We start from the raw sequence: 17,410 nt of genomic DNA on the forward strand, positions 1-17,410 counted from the left end.
GGTATGCCCCGCGGAGGATCTTAAGGTCCACAAATAACAACACTTTGGAGGTCCAGAGCTGCAAGGTGGTTAGACTGGTCTCAACTAGGGCCAGGGCCTTTTCGGTACTGGCCCCAACTTGGTGGAAAGCTCTGTCACAAGAGACCAGGGCCCTGTGGGACTTGGCATCTTTCCGCAGGGCCTGCAAGATGAAGCTGTTCTGCCTGGCCTTTGGTTTGGACTCAGTTTGACCCTTATGTTTCCCTTTCCTTATGGTTTTGATTTATGGGCTACTACTAAAATGAGGCTGCATTTTAAATTGTAATTTAACCCGTATTTTAATTAACTGTTTTTTGGTGTGTTTTTTTGTTTTGTTTCCCCCCTATTACTTTTTATTGTAATTTTATTGGTGTTAGCCACCCTGAGCCCGGTTCTGGCCAGGGAGGGTGGGGTATAAATAAAAATTATTTTATTCTTATTCTTATTCTTATTATTGAGGTAAGCATTTAGGAACTAGCTGCCTTATACAGACTCAGCACATCCACCTCAATATTGTTCACACTGACTGGCAGCAGCTCTGCATATAATTTGAAACAATGGCTCCAGAACCAAAAGGATGAAACCTTACAACAAAGGTCCTTCTGACAAAAGTTTCCACTTCTTATTCTTCAGGAATTACATTAGTGGTGCTGCCTGAATATTAATGCGGCAGGAGAGATATGCTACTATAGTACTCGTTAGAAAAACAAAAACAACAAAAACCAAGTTTCCCCACGCAAATTCTCTTTTGTGAATTTTGACAGAAACATCCTCTAAGTATTCAGCAAATAGTTTGTATTCAAGAAATATTTTATCAACAGCATGCATTGACCATTTGACAGCTGCATGCAGCATCGGCCAGCATAGTTTAAAATCTGACATACAATATTGTACATTTTCACTGCTTCATTCAAGACAGCTTTTTTTAAAAAAAAAATCTCTGCCAAATTTCAATTCTGAAATTTTGAGGTTCAAACTGACCTCAAAACCCATATATCAGGATGTTAAAAGTTGCCAGGTTCCAAAAATCTTGTTTCTTTTCCTTGGGGGGGGGGGGAGACAAGTGTAACCCCACCACTTTTCACACACTTCTGTTCATAATGTCAGTCTTATTCGAAATTACACATATGCCTTTTCTCAGAAAACTGTGGCACACCCAAACCAAGTTACATTTAGAATTTTACACCCACATCCCCTTTGTAGCAAGAAATGCAACAGATACTACATGTATTCAGTATACAAGGAATAGCTGCTCTAAATGCACATGAAACTGAAAATAGGCTATTATTTTCAAAATTGTCTGTCACATACTACACAAAGCTGTAAGGAGATCTGGTGCTTTTAAAGGAAAGAAGGGTACATTTGTTATACAAGCATTTGCTATCAACCAACCTATTGTCTTGAGTTTTCCAAGGCTTCAGCAGCTATTTAACAGAATATGGCCAATTTGTATCAACCTGTGACAAGTGATGCTGTCACTCAGTGGTGCCACAGAGAGCTAAGATATCTAATTTATTATTAATGTCTCATTTATTTATTTATTAGTATTGTAGAATCAAAGAATTCTCATGCACATGCACAAAAGATTCTATAAAGTATCACTATTTAACTTATAGGCTGCCCTCCATCCAAAGTTCTCAAGGCAGTTTTCAAACAAACAAACAAACAATCACACACACACACACACACACACACACACACACAATTAAAATTATAGGATTATCACACTTCTCAAGTTAACACAAGTACAACAGCAGACATAATATGCCCATCACAGCAGTCTTTTAAATAAACCAACACCAATAAAGGCCTGGGTGAACAAATGTGTTTTAACCTAGTGTCAGAAGCCCAATAGTCATAGAGGCCATCCATGCCTCCAGAAGGGATTCCATAGTTGGGGAGGCACTACAAATAAGGCCCAAACATGCCAGTGAGTCCTTGAGAAAGGCCCCCTCCACTGATCTCAGGGTCTGGGTTGGCTAATAGAGGGAAAGATGGTCCACCAAATACTTGGATCCCAAGCTATTTAGGGCCTTACACACCATTCTTAATATCTTAAATTGGGTCTGGTAATGTATAGGACGGGACGCAGGTGGCGCTGTGGGTTAAAGCCTCAGCGCCTAGGACTTGCCGATCGAAAGGTCGGCGGTTCGAATCCCTGCGGCGGGGTGCGCTCCCGCTGCTCGGTCCCAGCGCCTGCCAACCTAGCAGTTCGAAAGCACCTCCGGGTGCAAGTAGATAAATAGGGACCGCTTACCAGCGGGAAGGTAAACGGCGTTTCCGTGTGCGGCTCTGGCTCTGGCCAGAGCAGCGATGTCACGCTGGCCACGTGACCCGGAAGTGTCTCCGGACAGCGCTGGCCCCTGGCCTCTTAAGTGAGATGGGCGCACAACCCCAGAGTCTGTCAAGACTGGCCCGTACGGGCAGGGGTACCTTTACCTTTACCTTTAATGTATAGGCAGGCCTGTGCAGATCTTTGAATCCCACAAAAATGTTCTAATAAGTATTCTAGTAGCAACGTTCTACAATAGCTAAAGTTTCGAGGACTATCTTCTAAGGCAACCGCACACAGACTGCAATGCAGTAATTAACACACAAGTTTACCAGAGCATACAGCTCTGTGGCCTGACTATCTCTTTCTAGGAACAGTAGCTAGCAAACCAATCCAAGTTAGAAGCAACTTGGGCCTCCAATGACAATACTGGATCCAGGAGCATACCCAAGGTACAGACCTGCTCCTCCAGAGACAGGGAGATTCTGCCTAGAGCAGGCTAGTTACTCAATTCCCAAGACACAGGAATCAGCTACCACCAACACCTTCAACTTGTGAGGATTCAATTTCAGTTTGCTGGCCCTCATCCAGCCCGTCATTGCTTCCAGACAACAGCTCAGCATCATCACAGCTTCAATCTGTTTCAGGTGGGATGGAGAAGTAGAGGTAGGTATCATCCACATAAGTATGATGAGCCCACCCTGTACTATAGCAGTTGGTCCTGTGGCTTAGCCCTACTCCAGTTCCTATACTTCAGGGGTGGCCAACTCCCAAGAGACTGTGATCAGTTAAAGACTGGCAGTGATCTACCCTCTTTTAGGGGGTTCAGCTCAAAGCTTTTGAGTTTTTTTTAGGAAGGAAAGCCAGTTGTGGGGGGTTCAGGTCAAACTTGTTGAGCTTCTTTTAGGGAAGAGGGAAGGCCCATTTTTGGGGGGTGAAGGGCCAAAATGTTGAGCTTTTTTTTAGGGAAGCCAAAGTTGTTCAGCTTCTTTGGGGGGAGCCACTGATCTACCAGTGATCTACCAAAGATGTCCAGTGATCTACCGGTAGATAATGATCTACCTGTTGGACGTGCCTGCTATACTCTATCAGATAACACATGAAAATTGGACCCTGATTCACTAAATAAACTTTCCCCCCTTCAGTGCTGGCATCATCAAAACCAGCCCCATATTATGAAAATCACAGGTTTATTTAACATGGGCCCCAGACTAGAGTCTTATTAGTCTATTTGATAAATCCTGTCATGAGCAAAACTGTCTCAGTCTCCATTGTTAGAAAAATGAAATCTATGTATAGGATCAAAGAGACATTGCACACTGATATGTTTATATTTTAACTACAGAAGCATTTTTGGGAGACAGGGCAGGGCAGGGGAAGTACCTGCACAATTAAGTTGTGGGCACACTATAGATCTCTGCTTGGAGTCTTGAAAGCCATTCCTAAAATAGGAAACACCAGGTTAAGTGGGCCAATGAGCTGACTCCATATAACACAGCTTCAAATGTTCCATTAAATTGATTTTATTAGAACAGCAGTAAAGCATTATGGAATAACAATGTACTTTTAAAGCTCAGACTTTTTTAAAAAATTACAAGACGTTTACTAGAAGAAAATGAAAGAAATTGAGCCAAAAAACTTTTAATATTCAAGATAGGGTTATTTATCCCATGATTGTACAAGTGCTCAGCTACTGGACAACAGATTACAAGACTCAAAACTCTAGGCATAGATCTTTAAAGGACTAGCCTCCCAACAACTGATCCCCAACTGAAGTGTAAGTAGGCTTTCTAGGATCTCTTAACTCATTCAAATTAGTCGCCCTCAAGCTGTTTCATACAAATTCTGGACCAAGACAGTCTACATTTACCTGCTGTTCACAACCCTGAACAAAATAAGATGCACAACAATTTTGCAAGACTCCAGGGCACTCAAGAAGAAATGTGATATCATGACATAGTGCTTGGACTGAAGTGAGTAGGGGAGCAGATACAAAAATCACTCTAAGATCACAAGGGCCTTCAATGATGCTATGCCATTTATCTTCCCCAAATGCTAGCTCATTTGAAGATTACTGAAGCAGGAACATTACAGAGAGTTTCCCATAAGACTTCTGATAATTTCAGATTTTGTAATGGTAACAAACTATATTGTAACAATGAACAGAGGTTTTCCTCTGTCTAAACCTAAGGATGTTTGTAATATCTGCCTCAGCAGTAACAGTTCACAACTTAATTAGTTTTTGATGCATGCACTAAGCCAAGAGCCTTCACCTTCCTCCCTAAATGCGTCACAGAAATCACTCAGGGGCTATTTACACTGCAGAAGAAAGAACGATTATGATCATCTACTGCAGTCTAGACCACAGAAGCCTCAGAGTAATGCAATATACATACATATACATACATGCATGCATATACTTATGCATTATCACAATGCTACCTGAGATTGCAGCTAAACCTGGCTAACCTCCACTTAGAATTCATACATCAGGTGAGGTAATACTGAAGTGATCATTGACATATTTCCAAAGTGCAGGACCTTCTACTAGGATGACCATTGTGTAGATTTTTTGTGTACTGGTCAGACAGGTAGAGAGAGAGAGAGACATTCAATTAAAATAAGTACTGTGAGATTGTGAAGACTAATTAATGTGCCCCTTACTAGTACTGAATCACAAAACAAACACTCCTGTATCTCTGGATATTATCAAAAAGCCTATATTGTCAGGCAGATTCAATGAGGAAGATACCAACAATTTTCAAATGGAATATAAAATGAACCAAACCCAGACTTGCCTAATAATGTGATATGTAAAAACTGGAACTGGTCAGGGGTGCACATGTAATTCAGATTGTGAGCAATCCTATGGAATGTATTCAAGAAACACAAAAGGAACTAGCAACAAAATGTTGCAATGTGGGCTGTGCCTGTTCAGGGTTCTAGCCAGCCAACTGTGCCCTCTTTCAGAATACTCCAGTCCTTATCTCCCACCCCCAATCAGACACTCAATGTTCTATAGCCACTAAGTATGCTCAGTGTTTACTGGGATGTTTGGGGGATGCTGTCCCTATTACATGAGGAAGAACTTTGTGACAGTAAGAGCCGTTGGACAGTGGACTCTCCTTCTCTGGAGATTTTTAAGCAGAGGTTTTGGTTGGCCATCTGTCATGGATGCTTTAGTTGAGATTCCTGCATTGCAGGGGATTGGACTAGCTGGCCTTTGGGGGTACCTTCCAACTTTTATGATTCTATGATTCCATCTGCCTCCCCACAAAAAACATTTTTTCTGCATTTTGGAAAACTCCAGGGGGTTCCTCCAGGTACAGTGGTATCTCCGGTTGCAGACAGCATCTGTTCCAGAGCTCCAGCTGGATCCCGAGGTTTCCACAACCAGAGGGATCGCTTCTGTGCATGCGCGCATGGTAGTAGAGCGCTACTGCGCATGTGGCGAAACCTGGAAAAATACTTATGGGTTTGCAGTGGTCGCATCCTGAAGGATACGCAACCAGAGGTACCGCTATATTCACAAACCCTTCCTATTGCTTCTCAGTAGTGTCTAGATGGCTACTATTTTGTCAGTACTCACTCTTAGGAGCAATTTTGTTACAACAAAAACATATGCTGCAACTTGTTACATGCACTAACAGAAACTTTTGTGCGTTACATTACTTAACTTTGAAACTGCTGTGGTCTAGACTAGGGTTTAATTAAGCCTTGTTTGCATGAGGAAAAATATTGTGCATGTGGGGAAGAAAGAAGGCAAAAGAGAGTATGCAAATATTATCTTCTCTACATGCCGCTCTTCTTGTTTGACATTCAGCAACAACAGCCACCATAGCTGTGTAGCAAGTGTGAGGGCAGGGGAAAGTAGTTTGGCCCAGCCTTTAATGCCACCAACCTCACCAGTTCCAGGCTTGAGACAGATAGAGTGTCTCTAGCCTCGCTGTATACAGTGCTACAGAGTCACAGCATGTGGTTCATCCGTCCCTGAATACCTAAGCAGGACAGAAGCACAGAGCATCAGATTGCAAATCTGTGGCCTAGCTAACATACTGATCTAATACTAGAATAGCAGGCTCTTCTGTACCACCTCAACCCTTCCCATGACATTGGAAGCACATCTCTACCACTGACTAGAAAGTTTTCTACATACTTTTAGCAATTTTAATACCCATTTTCCAATTCAGAAGACTTAAAAAGCAGGCAAAGCAGGCAAGGGAACATAGCTGAACATATTAAAGAAGCATCTGGTATATAATGCTATAGCCTCCTGTTTAAATTTTTCAAGTTGTGTAACAGAACAAGCTTCACACTAACATAGGCCTCCAATCTTTTTATAAAATGGAGATTTGTACAGCAACAGCAGCACTATGCAACTGTGTGCAACGAGGGAAACTGAATGGGGTATTGTAACAGCAGTATGGCTTGTTTTCCAGAGAGAAAAAAGCTACTTCTGGTAAATATCAGCCACATCATTGTTAAGAGTCATTTATTAAGTCACAAGACCCTGAATTCACAAGCTAGCTTCTTCTCCATTTCAATTTATTTAAGTTTCTGAATCTCTTCCTGCACAAACTTGTCAACTGTATTACTGACTGATCCTATATAATTGAGGAAATGCAGCTTGCACATTTAAAAAAATGATGATAAAACTATAAACAACTTAATCAGAAAAAATCAAGTAATGTACGTAATATAGGCACAAATTAAGAGTGAACATCCAGCTAAAAAAATGGTAAGGCACAACACTTTAGTCTAAAGTATGGAGATCAAACATATGCCTCTAGTACTCGAGTTTGGATAATCAATTTGAACCACTATTAGTCTGGGTCACACATAGTGCTACACAATAGTTTATCATTATGGCTGAAGCCTGCCCAGCAGTTTGTATAGCTTGTTTACAGCAAACAAACCATGATCTGAAGTCATGGTTTGTTGTTTGCTTACAAACCTTGGTTTGTTTTAACTATGGCCTGCTGTTTCATGTGAACACAGTACTCTTCATTAACTATGGCTTATTTGACCACTCCACCCCAGACACTCACCTAACTACAAACAACAGCTGGAAAACAAAAGAAAAGTTTGGAAAAACAAGTCACAGTTTGCTAGATCATCTGTGGGAGAACTTATGATTAACAGATAGTTTTGTTAAGCAAACCATGGGTTAGCATTACAGGCAAAGACCAATTTATGTGAGTCCAATCATGTATGACTGCAACTGTGTGCACTGCACAGAACCCGGGAGTGACTTTTAAAATGGCTAAAATGGCCCTAAAAGAGCCCAGAAAGGATAAAAAAAAGGTGTGGACACACGAGCCTTTACAGCTGCAATCCCAGAAGCCCCTGCACTGACTGTTGAAACCTGTGGAGAGCTGGAGTTTGAGCAAGTAGGTTTGGAGGGAGCAATTGTGGTGGTGTGTGGCATCTGGTAAGTGCTTTTGGTTTATTAAAGGGTTTTTCAAGAGCTTCCAAAGGTTTAGAGGGTGTTTGCAGGCTTTTCCAATGGTGTTTCACCTGCATAAATAGGGAGTTGCCTGCATTTGCTAACCAGAGGAAGTGTTACAGTTGAGTAGAGAGATTTCCTGGGAAGTACCAAGCTAACTTCAAAGGGGCAGTATAAAATACTATCTAACTACATGAGATATGAAAAAATTGAAAGGAGATTTAGGTAGCCAAAGCTTGAAGAACTATGGCAAAATCCCTAGAAGACATTGATTAGGATAATTTTAGGGACAATGATCCACAATAAGATAATGCTGACTATAGTCCGAGAACATTTACCATCCTCCATTGCTCAGTAATGCCCAACAAAATACAATGCCCAAATTGCACCTTTTGGAGCACACCATGAACAAGAATTTATGCTACACTGTGGTGTAGGGAAGTTAGACCAGGACAACAGCCTGGTTCAGAAGGAAATTCCTTGGCTCAAGAAACTCTTGGAGCACATAATTTGGCCCAAAATAGTACATTAAACATAGAATAGGAATGATGAATTGCAGAGGATGATACACACATGACCCCATTGTGTTGATCTTAAGATTACTAAAAAAATTAAAGGCTTTTCAGTATAACTGTGTCAGTGAAATTGTAGTTATTAATATTCAGACAGAGCATAACAGAATGTTTTAAGTGTTGGAACACAGTTTGGTTTTCTTAGCTTATTCATTTGAAGTCAGTTTCCTAGACCCCAGGCATAAGAAATCTGGGTCAGAAAGCACAAAGTGTACAGCTAGCTACTCCAACAGAACAAACAGCTACAAGCAAAAAAGCTGCAAAAGGGTCTTTATCAAAACATTTTAAATAAATGCAGTCAAGCATGTTAGAAATTCTTAGAACTCCAACAGGTTAAGTTATAGTCTCTTCAGAAGGTTCATACAAGTTTAACAGTTTTAGCAGGTGTTGCGTTTATTTTTTAAATACTTTCTCTGCACCTCTTGTTATATCCATTCCTCACATACAAGATCTATTCCCACATCCACTCTGCTGAAAAAACAGCTTGCTGCTATGTGTTTAGAGGGGGGATATGTGGCAAGTGATTTTTCTGTCCTCACTGGGATAGCTCAGTCAGTAGAGCATGAGACTCTTAATCTTAGGGATGTGGGTTCCAGCCCTACGTTGGGCAAAAGATTCCTGCATTGCAGGGGTTTGGACTAGATGATCCTCGTGATCCTTTCCAACTCTACAATTTTATGGTTCTGTTATTCCTCCCTCCTTACCACAGTCAGTAACTATGTTCTTGAAATAGAAGAGCTCAAGAAAGAGAGAGAAGGGCTGTTGAACCATGGTTCTCAACTATGTGCTCAAACCACATGAGGTTGCATTCTTCCTTCATACGGTTTAGAACTATAAATTGCTACAAGATATGATGACTATATGCCAGCTCCAGAATCAGAGCCGAGTATGTCTGCATATAAGTTACTACAGAACAACTGTGGGAGACAGCATTCATGTCTTGGGGCTTCCCACAGACATCTGGTTGACCACTCTGGGAAACAGGATGCTGAAGAAGACATGGTACAATGGTGCCTTGGGTTACAAACACTTCAAGTTACAGACTCCGCTAACCTGGTAGTAGTACCTTGGGTTAAAAACTTTACCTCAGGATGAGAACAGAAATCATGTGGCAGTGATGCAGCAGCGGGAGGCCCCATTAGCTAAAGTGGTACCTCAGGTCCCAGATTCAATCAGTGACACCTCCATTTTTTAATAAAAAGTCTCAAATAGCTGGTGTTGGGAAAGGCTTCTGCTTAAGACTCTTGCAAGCTGCTGTCTGAAGAAGTGAGAAAAGGTGAGCATCATTAGCTCAAAACAGCCAACCTGGCAGACTTAATTATGTCTCTGAGTTGCAGCCCCTCCTTCCCCATTCTAAACAGTAACTTTCTGCTTCATAATTGTCAACTGCTTCAGGGCTACCCTTAGAAGCATTAAAAGGAGTGCTATAGGCCATCTAATGCAACCCCTTGCCCTCTGCAGGAAATTCAAAGCTAGAGAATTCCCAACAGATGGCTACCCGGCCTCTGCCTGAAGAACTCCTGCAAGGGAGAGCAACCACTATCTCATGTAATTAGTTCCATTATTTAACTGCTCACCATTAAGAAGTTTCTCCAAATGTCCATTATTGAATTTCAGTCTTGAACTGCAGTCCTGACCCCTCAATCAACTACTTAGGCAAGGTTGCATATAGTTCCCTTTATCAGAGAAGACAAAATAGGAGTTGGGCAGTTCTGCCTTCACTGAATAAACTCTCTCCAAACCATTTGGCTGCTTTTTTTGATAGTGTTGTGAATTTTCCTGCAAGGTTGATTGGGCGGAGGGGCTTTAAGCATCACAGACAAATGGAAAATGAAACATTGTGGTGAAAATATAACAAGGCGGCTTAGGGGAAAATAAGTGGATGTGAAGGAGGAAATGCTATATTGAGAATGCTTCTTTTTATATTAGTGTTCAGAGTTGGGGGTAGGATTGCTTCCTATATGTGAGAATAAAATATTTTAGCTTTTCAATGATTACTGTTTTTCCACCCCAGATATAGCCATTATTTGAATTAGACATATTCAATTATGAAGTTATTTCACAGCCAGCAACAAATTTACAAATTTTCTTGCATAATATTGTTCATCTATTTCCAAATACAGTTATTAAGCAGAATCAAGCACCCAGTGGTTTCTTTGTACCTCTTTACCCATTCAGGTTTTTTAAAGAAAATTTCTCTCAAAGCTCAGTATATTCAAAATATGGTGCTGGGCCTTTGGCAACTTCCATGTTCCAAACTATCTTTAACCAGCATCAACCAAGCACTTTACATTGCCTTATTTGCCTTACATTGCCTTATTTCTGAGGTTTTGTTTTTTCACTCACCATCATGCAAAAAGCAATCAAAAATCCATCTGAATTTCCAGTCTAAGTTGGAAAACACAATTTCAAGGCTGCTTCTTGTTCTGTTAGAGTAATCATTCAAACTACAAGGTTCTAGACAACAATATAGAACAAGCACTGCCAGGTTACACGGCAAACAATTCCAATTCCTAGTCAGATTATTCTTACATCATTGTTTATAGCTGAAGTAAAGAAGCCCAGAATATAAGGTCTAGTATGACCACAGTTTTGACAGTTCAGTGTTTACTGTTAAAGAAATGCTCTCAACTTCCATGTTTCCAAGATTTGATCAAACAGAGATCTCAACAGATAACTTGATCGAAATCTTTTAGAAATCTTATAAGGTACTGTTGTAAAACTTGAGAGGCCCCTTTTTAGAAAGTGACATTAGTGGCATTAAAATTTAAGATCTATTATTGAAGCTATATTGAAGTTATTTTCAGGTTACCTTGCAAAACAGATTCTTCCAGTTCAAGCCCCACTGACTCCAACAATAATTAAACCATGAATTTAAGATTTCTCAATAATTCTGCAAAGAAAAGCACTTGAGCAAGGCATTGACACTAATCAAAATTTACACCCAAGCACAATCCAGCCAAAATTAGGAGTTTAATATCTCAATAATTTCAGTTACATTTATTTCAAAAAGAGTTAACATACATTACAGTGATGTCCAAACTTTTTTCATAGAGGGCCAGACTTGATGAAGTGAAGGGCCATGAGGGCTGACCAAAGGGCCAACCAAAGTTATTGAGCTTTTCTTTGGAATGAAGTTGTTGAGCTTTTTTGGAGGTTGAAGGTGTTGAGGTGTTTTTTTTTTTTAGGATTTCACCTCTGGATATAAACTGCCACAGGGGCCAGATTAAACCAACCGGTGGGCCTGATTAGGCCCCCAAAATGGACTTTGGACATGCCTGACATACAAGCTTAACTCTTAAATGAATTGGGCTTTGGCTGGATTGCATCTTGCTTCATTTCCAGTTAGCAAATGTTTCAGTACATACAGCCAACACAACTATATAGTAAGCTTGAGTGTGTTAGTGTGTGAACACACCCAACCAACAAAAGCTGGCCTAGTTCACATGACAACTTAATTCAAAATATGGTTTACTGTGACCATGCGAATGTGCAGGCTCCTGGAGAAGTTTCCAGTTCCTGTACCAAAGTTTGGCTTAGTGTGCTGTCTGAACCCAGGGCTTGTAGTTAGTAAGAAAAGAGATCAACTACAAGCCTGGGTTTGGACAACATGCTAAAGCATTGGGGTGGTGGGGAAGACTGCTGCAAGCAATATGTTGTGTAAATTAAGCCACATGATATCTGATTCATTTTAGCTCATTATTCAGGTACCTGAAGAGTACATCTGATCTCATGAGAGCCAGAAAATCCTCTCAACATCATACAGAGTGCAGCAGTATTTATACACTGCTTATGAATCAAGGCAATCAAGAGTCACGTGGCTTGATTTCCATAAGTCTTAAATAAAAAACAAGCATAATTCTGATCCACATAAAATCTTATCTGCTCCACTAGCCTTAAGAGAAAAATTGGTGTGCTGTGCCAGCTTGCATATACAACTACAATAGCTGCCGTCCAACAGTAATAAAGGTCTGGGTTTTTAGAACATTTCATTATGCATATACTTATGTATTATAGTGCACAATAATTCAAAGAATTGTAGAGTTGGAAGGGCTCACAAGGATCATCTAGTCCAACCCCCTGCAAAGAAGGAATCTTTCACCCATGACCCCGAGATTAAGAGTCTCATGCTCTAGCGATTGAGCTATCCCAGCGTGCTCTTCAGGAAAGACATGATGAAAATTACAAATACAAGAAAAAAATCACTATCAGATTAAAAGGGATCTATGACAACCAAGATGAACCATAAAAGTTCATGTTGCTTCAGGACAGAGGATTTAATGACATGTGGTCTGAATGACATGTGGTCTGTCTGTCTCTCCTCTCACTCTTTAAAAAATCTACTTCTAAAACCAACTGAGCAATCATATACTTTTTATTCACACATTTTACAGACTTTGTTCTCTCAGGGCCAAGCACAAAAGGAATAACCTGCAGGCAGGGCATGCTTTCGTCCCACTTACCAAAGCGCGCTCACCACAGGGGGAAAACTGTAAGCAGAAAAGGGGAATGTCACTTCTATATGGCATTAGGAAGGTCAAAATACAGATAGAAGTAGCTACATGGTTTTGAACAATTAGATGTCTCAAGAAGGCTACAAAAAAGCAGTTCCAGCCACAGTCTTCTTTAACAGTAAGCCTTGAAAAATAAGAGCAATACCCCTGTAGATCATTTATTACTTTGCCACAGCCATAGGACAATTTTGATTCCAGAGCTGTATTCTTTCTCATAAGGTTCAATGGCTGAGATCATGATTCTACATAGACAAACCACTGATGTTAGTGCAACTTACTTCCAAAACATGTTTTAAGACTGCAACATTAGCGCTTTAGGTTTATCATCCCACACATATACTAGTGTCAAGGAACGGCTGGTGAAATATCCTATTTACTCATTTGGAAAGAAAATTTCTTGTTCCTAGCAAGACGCTGACTTTCACAATTATTTGTTGACTGTTCATTAATGTCAGTGCAGCTAGCTCTAATGGAGGTAACTTGCTGAACAGTTACAAAGTACAAACCATATTGCCAGATTTAAGCAAAATTTTCAGTGCAGTCTTTCCCACTAATAAAAAGGTATTCGATGCTTATATGAAGCTTTTAAAAAGTTCCAACACACTTGATGAAAAGCAAAGATGAAAGGTTACAATGCCAACAGAAATATTCCATGTAAAATCGGTAGAAACAAATGGAACTGTAGAACATACTTTGACTACTACAGAGATACAGTGTAATCAAACAATGAATAACAACAGAACATTTCAAGGGAATATGCTTGTTTATTGAAGATTAATCAATAATACAACATACACAGGGGTTATATTCCAGGGATCGCGCATAAAGCCAAAATTGTGTTTAGTCAAAACACATTGGGTACAATGATGGGTAGGATGGCCAAACTCGTTTCCCCCACTTTTTAAAAAAAAAGGTTTTGGCCAAATGTGTACAGCTGAATGTGCAAATGTTAAATGCTCGTAAGTTGCAGGCTTACTGTACTATGTTCCTTTTTGGCAACTTTGCTAGCTATGTTTGGTCTGGAAATGCAAGTTCTCAAACACTGAATATTTGTTTAAGTCCTGTCAAAACAAAGGACAGCACTCTATGTTTGATAGCATCTATTCTACAGGGCCATCCATGCCACCATTCATTATGTTAGTTAGAAGGAGACAAAGGCTAGCCACATATCAGTCTAGGCAAGTTCAGGCATAGACTTCCCAAGACTGTTCCTGGAGAAGCTAAAATTACATAGGTGTTAGACCTCATGAACTTCTCTCTTTCTTCTCCCAGGGTTTTTTTAAAAAGCAGATTTCCCACAAATTCAGTCAGAAACTTTTTTTAAAGCCAAATGCACACAAATTGTTTTTTCTCTTTCCTTACATCCTATTTTAGTGGCCATTTCTCCATAGCAGTTATTATCTACTATACAGTAACTAACAGGTCAATCCAATGGCCTTGCAACAATATAAATCCTAACTCAGTGACAATTACACCAGTGCAAAGGTCACTGGATCATTCTGAAAGTTATTATCTATTCCTGCTGCTTCATCAAACTCATGCTGCTATAACTGGTAACTGTCAGTTTTCACCAAGACTGGGGGGGTTAAGCAGAACTCAGCTGGTGGCTTAAAGTAGTCTATGTTACGCTGCAGTCAGTAGGGACTGCATGGCAGATTTTCAGTACAGTGGTACCGCGGGTTAAGAACTTAATTCGTTCCAGAGGTCCATTCTTGACCTGAAACGGTTCTTAACCTGAGGTGTGCTTTCGCTAATGGGGCATTCTGCTGCCGCTGCGCTGCTGGTACGCAATTTCCGTTCTTATCCTGGGGCAAAGTTCTTAACCTGGAGCAACCACTTCCTGGTTAGCAGAGTTTGTAACCCGAAGTGTCTGTAACCCAAGGTACCATTGTACTGCCTTCTGTTAGCTCACAGAGGAAACAATGCGACTCCTGACACCATACGGTATTAAGTGTTTGGTTATTTGTGGCCTCAGGGGTGAGGGGCATATATATGGGTTTAAAAAGAAAAAGAAAAGCAGGATAGCTGCTGCCACCTCTGTTGCTGCTAAAAACATCCCAGTAGAGTGCCAGACACAGACCATAGTTTGTGTTTGTCCTAGCTAACAAGGAACTCTGAAAACTGTCTCTAGCACTTACAGTTTTCTGCCCCATGTGTCTTCTGGCTCAGTCCTTCAGCCCTGGTTCTGCTAGGTTCATACAGTAATGTTTCACTGTTAGTTCTCTCTCAGTTTAGAAAAATATAACTTGATAGACCCCAACTCTTTCTCCAGGGCCTGCAGGGTTCTCATCCTTCCTTCTCCAACCCAATTTTTCTCAATTTACAGCAGCTGAAGCAAAAGGTTAGTTAGAGACTCTTAGACTGACAGGAAGTAGGCCCAACAAACTGAACTAGGCAGGCCAAGGTGCACAAGGCCTCTAGAAAAACAAAAAAACAACAAGATATGATTTTATATTTTGAACCTTTTCAGATATTTCCAGGTCTACCTGAAAACATCTTTGAATGAAACAAATTACTGATACTTGCCCTTGCATACATTTAGAAAAAATTCTGCAAGAATAAACTCTGCACAAGTTGCTCCTTCAGCCAGGTGATCCAGTGGAGTCAAATCAAAGTCAGAGTCAGACTGGCAGCCATGTTCAGCATGCTTTGCAATTGACAAGATTGTCTGCTCGGTCCCCTCAGCCAGAGTATTTGTACTGTCTCTTCAAATTATGAATATTTACTTACAGACAATGAGTTGGATCCATACTTAGTCATGGGCCAATTCCAAGAATGATTATGGCTGCAACCCTATACTCACCTCAAAGTAAACCCCACTGAAGTAGCGCTTACTTCTGAGTAAACATGATTACGCCTGTGCTGTCAGTTTGGTTCTAACCCAGTATGCTTCCTATTCACCTCCTAAAAATAAATAGCTCTGTTAAATATCTAGCAGTTCTTCCCTCAAAGTTACATGCCCTTAGTTGTTTCTGCACAGGAAAACTTGTATCTCTGTTCCAGCCTATTAATAAAAGGAAAGGAGAGATGAAGAGGAAAGATGAGATTTACTAGGTTTTAAGAACAGCCTAGGGAACTCAGAAGTCTGTAATAAATATAAGAAGTTATGTGTGACATCTAAGCAGTTTAACAAGAATATACATAGTGAGAGACTTAAGTCTCTTCTAGTTAACATTCCAAAAGCACTGTTGCTTCACTCATACAATGACCAAAGTTACCCTTTAACTAAGCAATATATATAGGAAAACATAAATTCTATATTATATAAAATATAGATGCCTAGATATTGTAAATTTACTGAACAAAATTTATGTACCGCTCAATTGTAAATAAAACCTCTAAGCTGTTGATAAAGAATGCTCTATTTTTCTGTTAATTAACATATTCTAGTGATTGGCAAAGCAATCCAAACCGTAGCTGATCAGCATTGGGAAATGACACAGCAGCATAGCCACTGCCACATCTGCAGCCCCGTCCCTTATGCCAGTCAGGGCACAATGCAAGGTGGGAGCGTCCTGAAGCTGGTATAACAACTGAGGTCAGATCGGGCCTGATGCCATCAAGTGGAAGTGGAGATGGGCCCAAAACACAGAAATGGACATGGAACTGACATAGAATCACCCACTGAAACAAAAGAAATCAGCTGAGTGCTAGAGTTTGTCTGGTGGCTTTAAAAATGAAACCAGCAAGTATTACCTTAAGTTAGCAATGTTTCTATTGGAGAGATTCACAAGTTCATTAAAATTTGGCCTTTCAGAATGCAGTAAGAAAATAGGCTTGAATGCTAGGATTCAGGGGTGCAAACCTGAATGACATATGGGGGGCAGGTAAGGCCTGCCCCATATAATCAATCATAAGACATCACACACACACACACACACCATTTGAATGGCAATGCCCATAAACTTTGGGGAGCCCAGGCCCCCCTCAAATATTTTATTGGGGGGCCAAAGGGACCAAGGCCCCTAGGATTTGGCTCCTATGCTAACATCTATGCTGCTCACTGAATTTGTCTTTTCAGCGTCCCTTGCACCTAAATTTATACTCTAAGGTTGGGAAACTCACTGAAACAAAATTGCTACAGAAGGACTGTAGCCATTAAGCAAGATCAGCAAAAAAAATGTTATTTTTTGCATGTGTAGAAATGCCTTATGCTTGTGCAAAAAGAGCAGAAGTATCCAACCCTAAAAAGAAGTAAACTAAAATGGAAAGTTGTTTGAAACTACTGTGAAATAAGCACTTTTCTACTCAATGTATCTAGATTTAATTCCAACTATTCAAATCTAAATCACAATCTATGATGAAAAAATAGCATTCACAAATTTATAAAAGTATCATTTCTCACCACTTAGCTATACAAAATGCTTTACAGAAAGGTTCCACATTTACAGATGATTCAGCAGCACAGACGGTGAAACACTTAATTCTTGAATTTTGAACTGATCAATTTTTATACTCTATATTTGAGATTTAATGGCATGCCTCTTCTAGTACCCAGCTGGTATATTAGCCTCTGCCTACTCGCAGCTTAATCTGCCAGCTTCATTTGAATTTAGATGGCAAACCAAAGCTGTTTCTAAAGCCAGCC

At 40.3% G+C, this 17,410-nt stretch overlaps 1 protein-coding gene across 3 annotated transcripts in view; it reads right to left on the reverse strand.

Moving 5' to 3' along the window:
* UBL3 (ubiquitin like 3) overlaps positions 1-17,410 on the reverse strand; it is a 39,910-nt gene that overhangs the window by 15,383 nt on the left and 7,117 nt on the right. The window contains exon 2 of one of the 3 annotated variants that reach the window (XM_079974658.1): positions 12,772-12,798. The exons of 1 other annotated variant lie outside the window; for it this stretch is intronic. In XM_079974658.1, coding sequence (XP_079830784.1) covers positions 12,772-12,798 — 27 coding nt within the window. Of the gene's footprint in view, positions 1-10,654; positions 10,676-12,771; positions 12,799-17,410 lie in introns of those variants that run through there. One more of the 3 variants, XM_079974660.1, reaches the window with a different exon arrangement.

This window comes from Podarcis cretensis, assembly GCF_951804945.1.
Source record: "Podarcis cretensis genome assembly, chromosome: 4".
NCBI classification, from domain to species: Eukaryota; Metazoa; Chordata; class Lepidosauria; order Squamata; family Lacertidae; genus Podarcis; species Podarcis cretensis.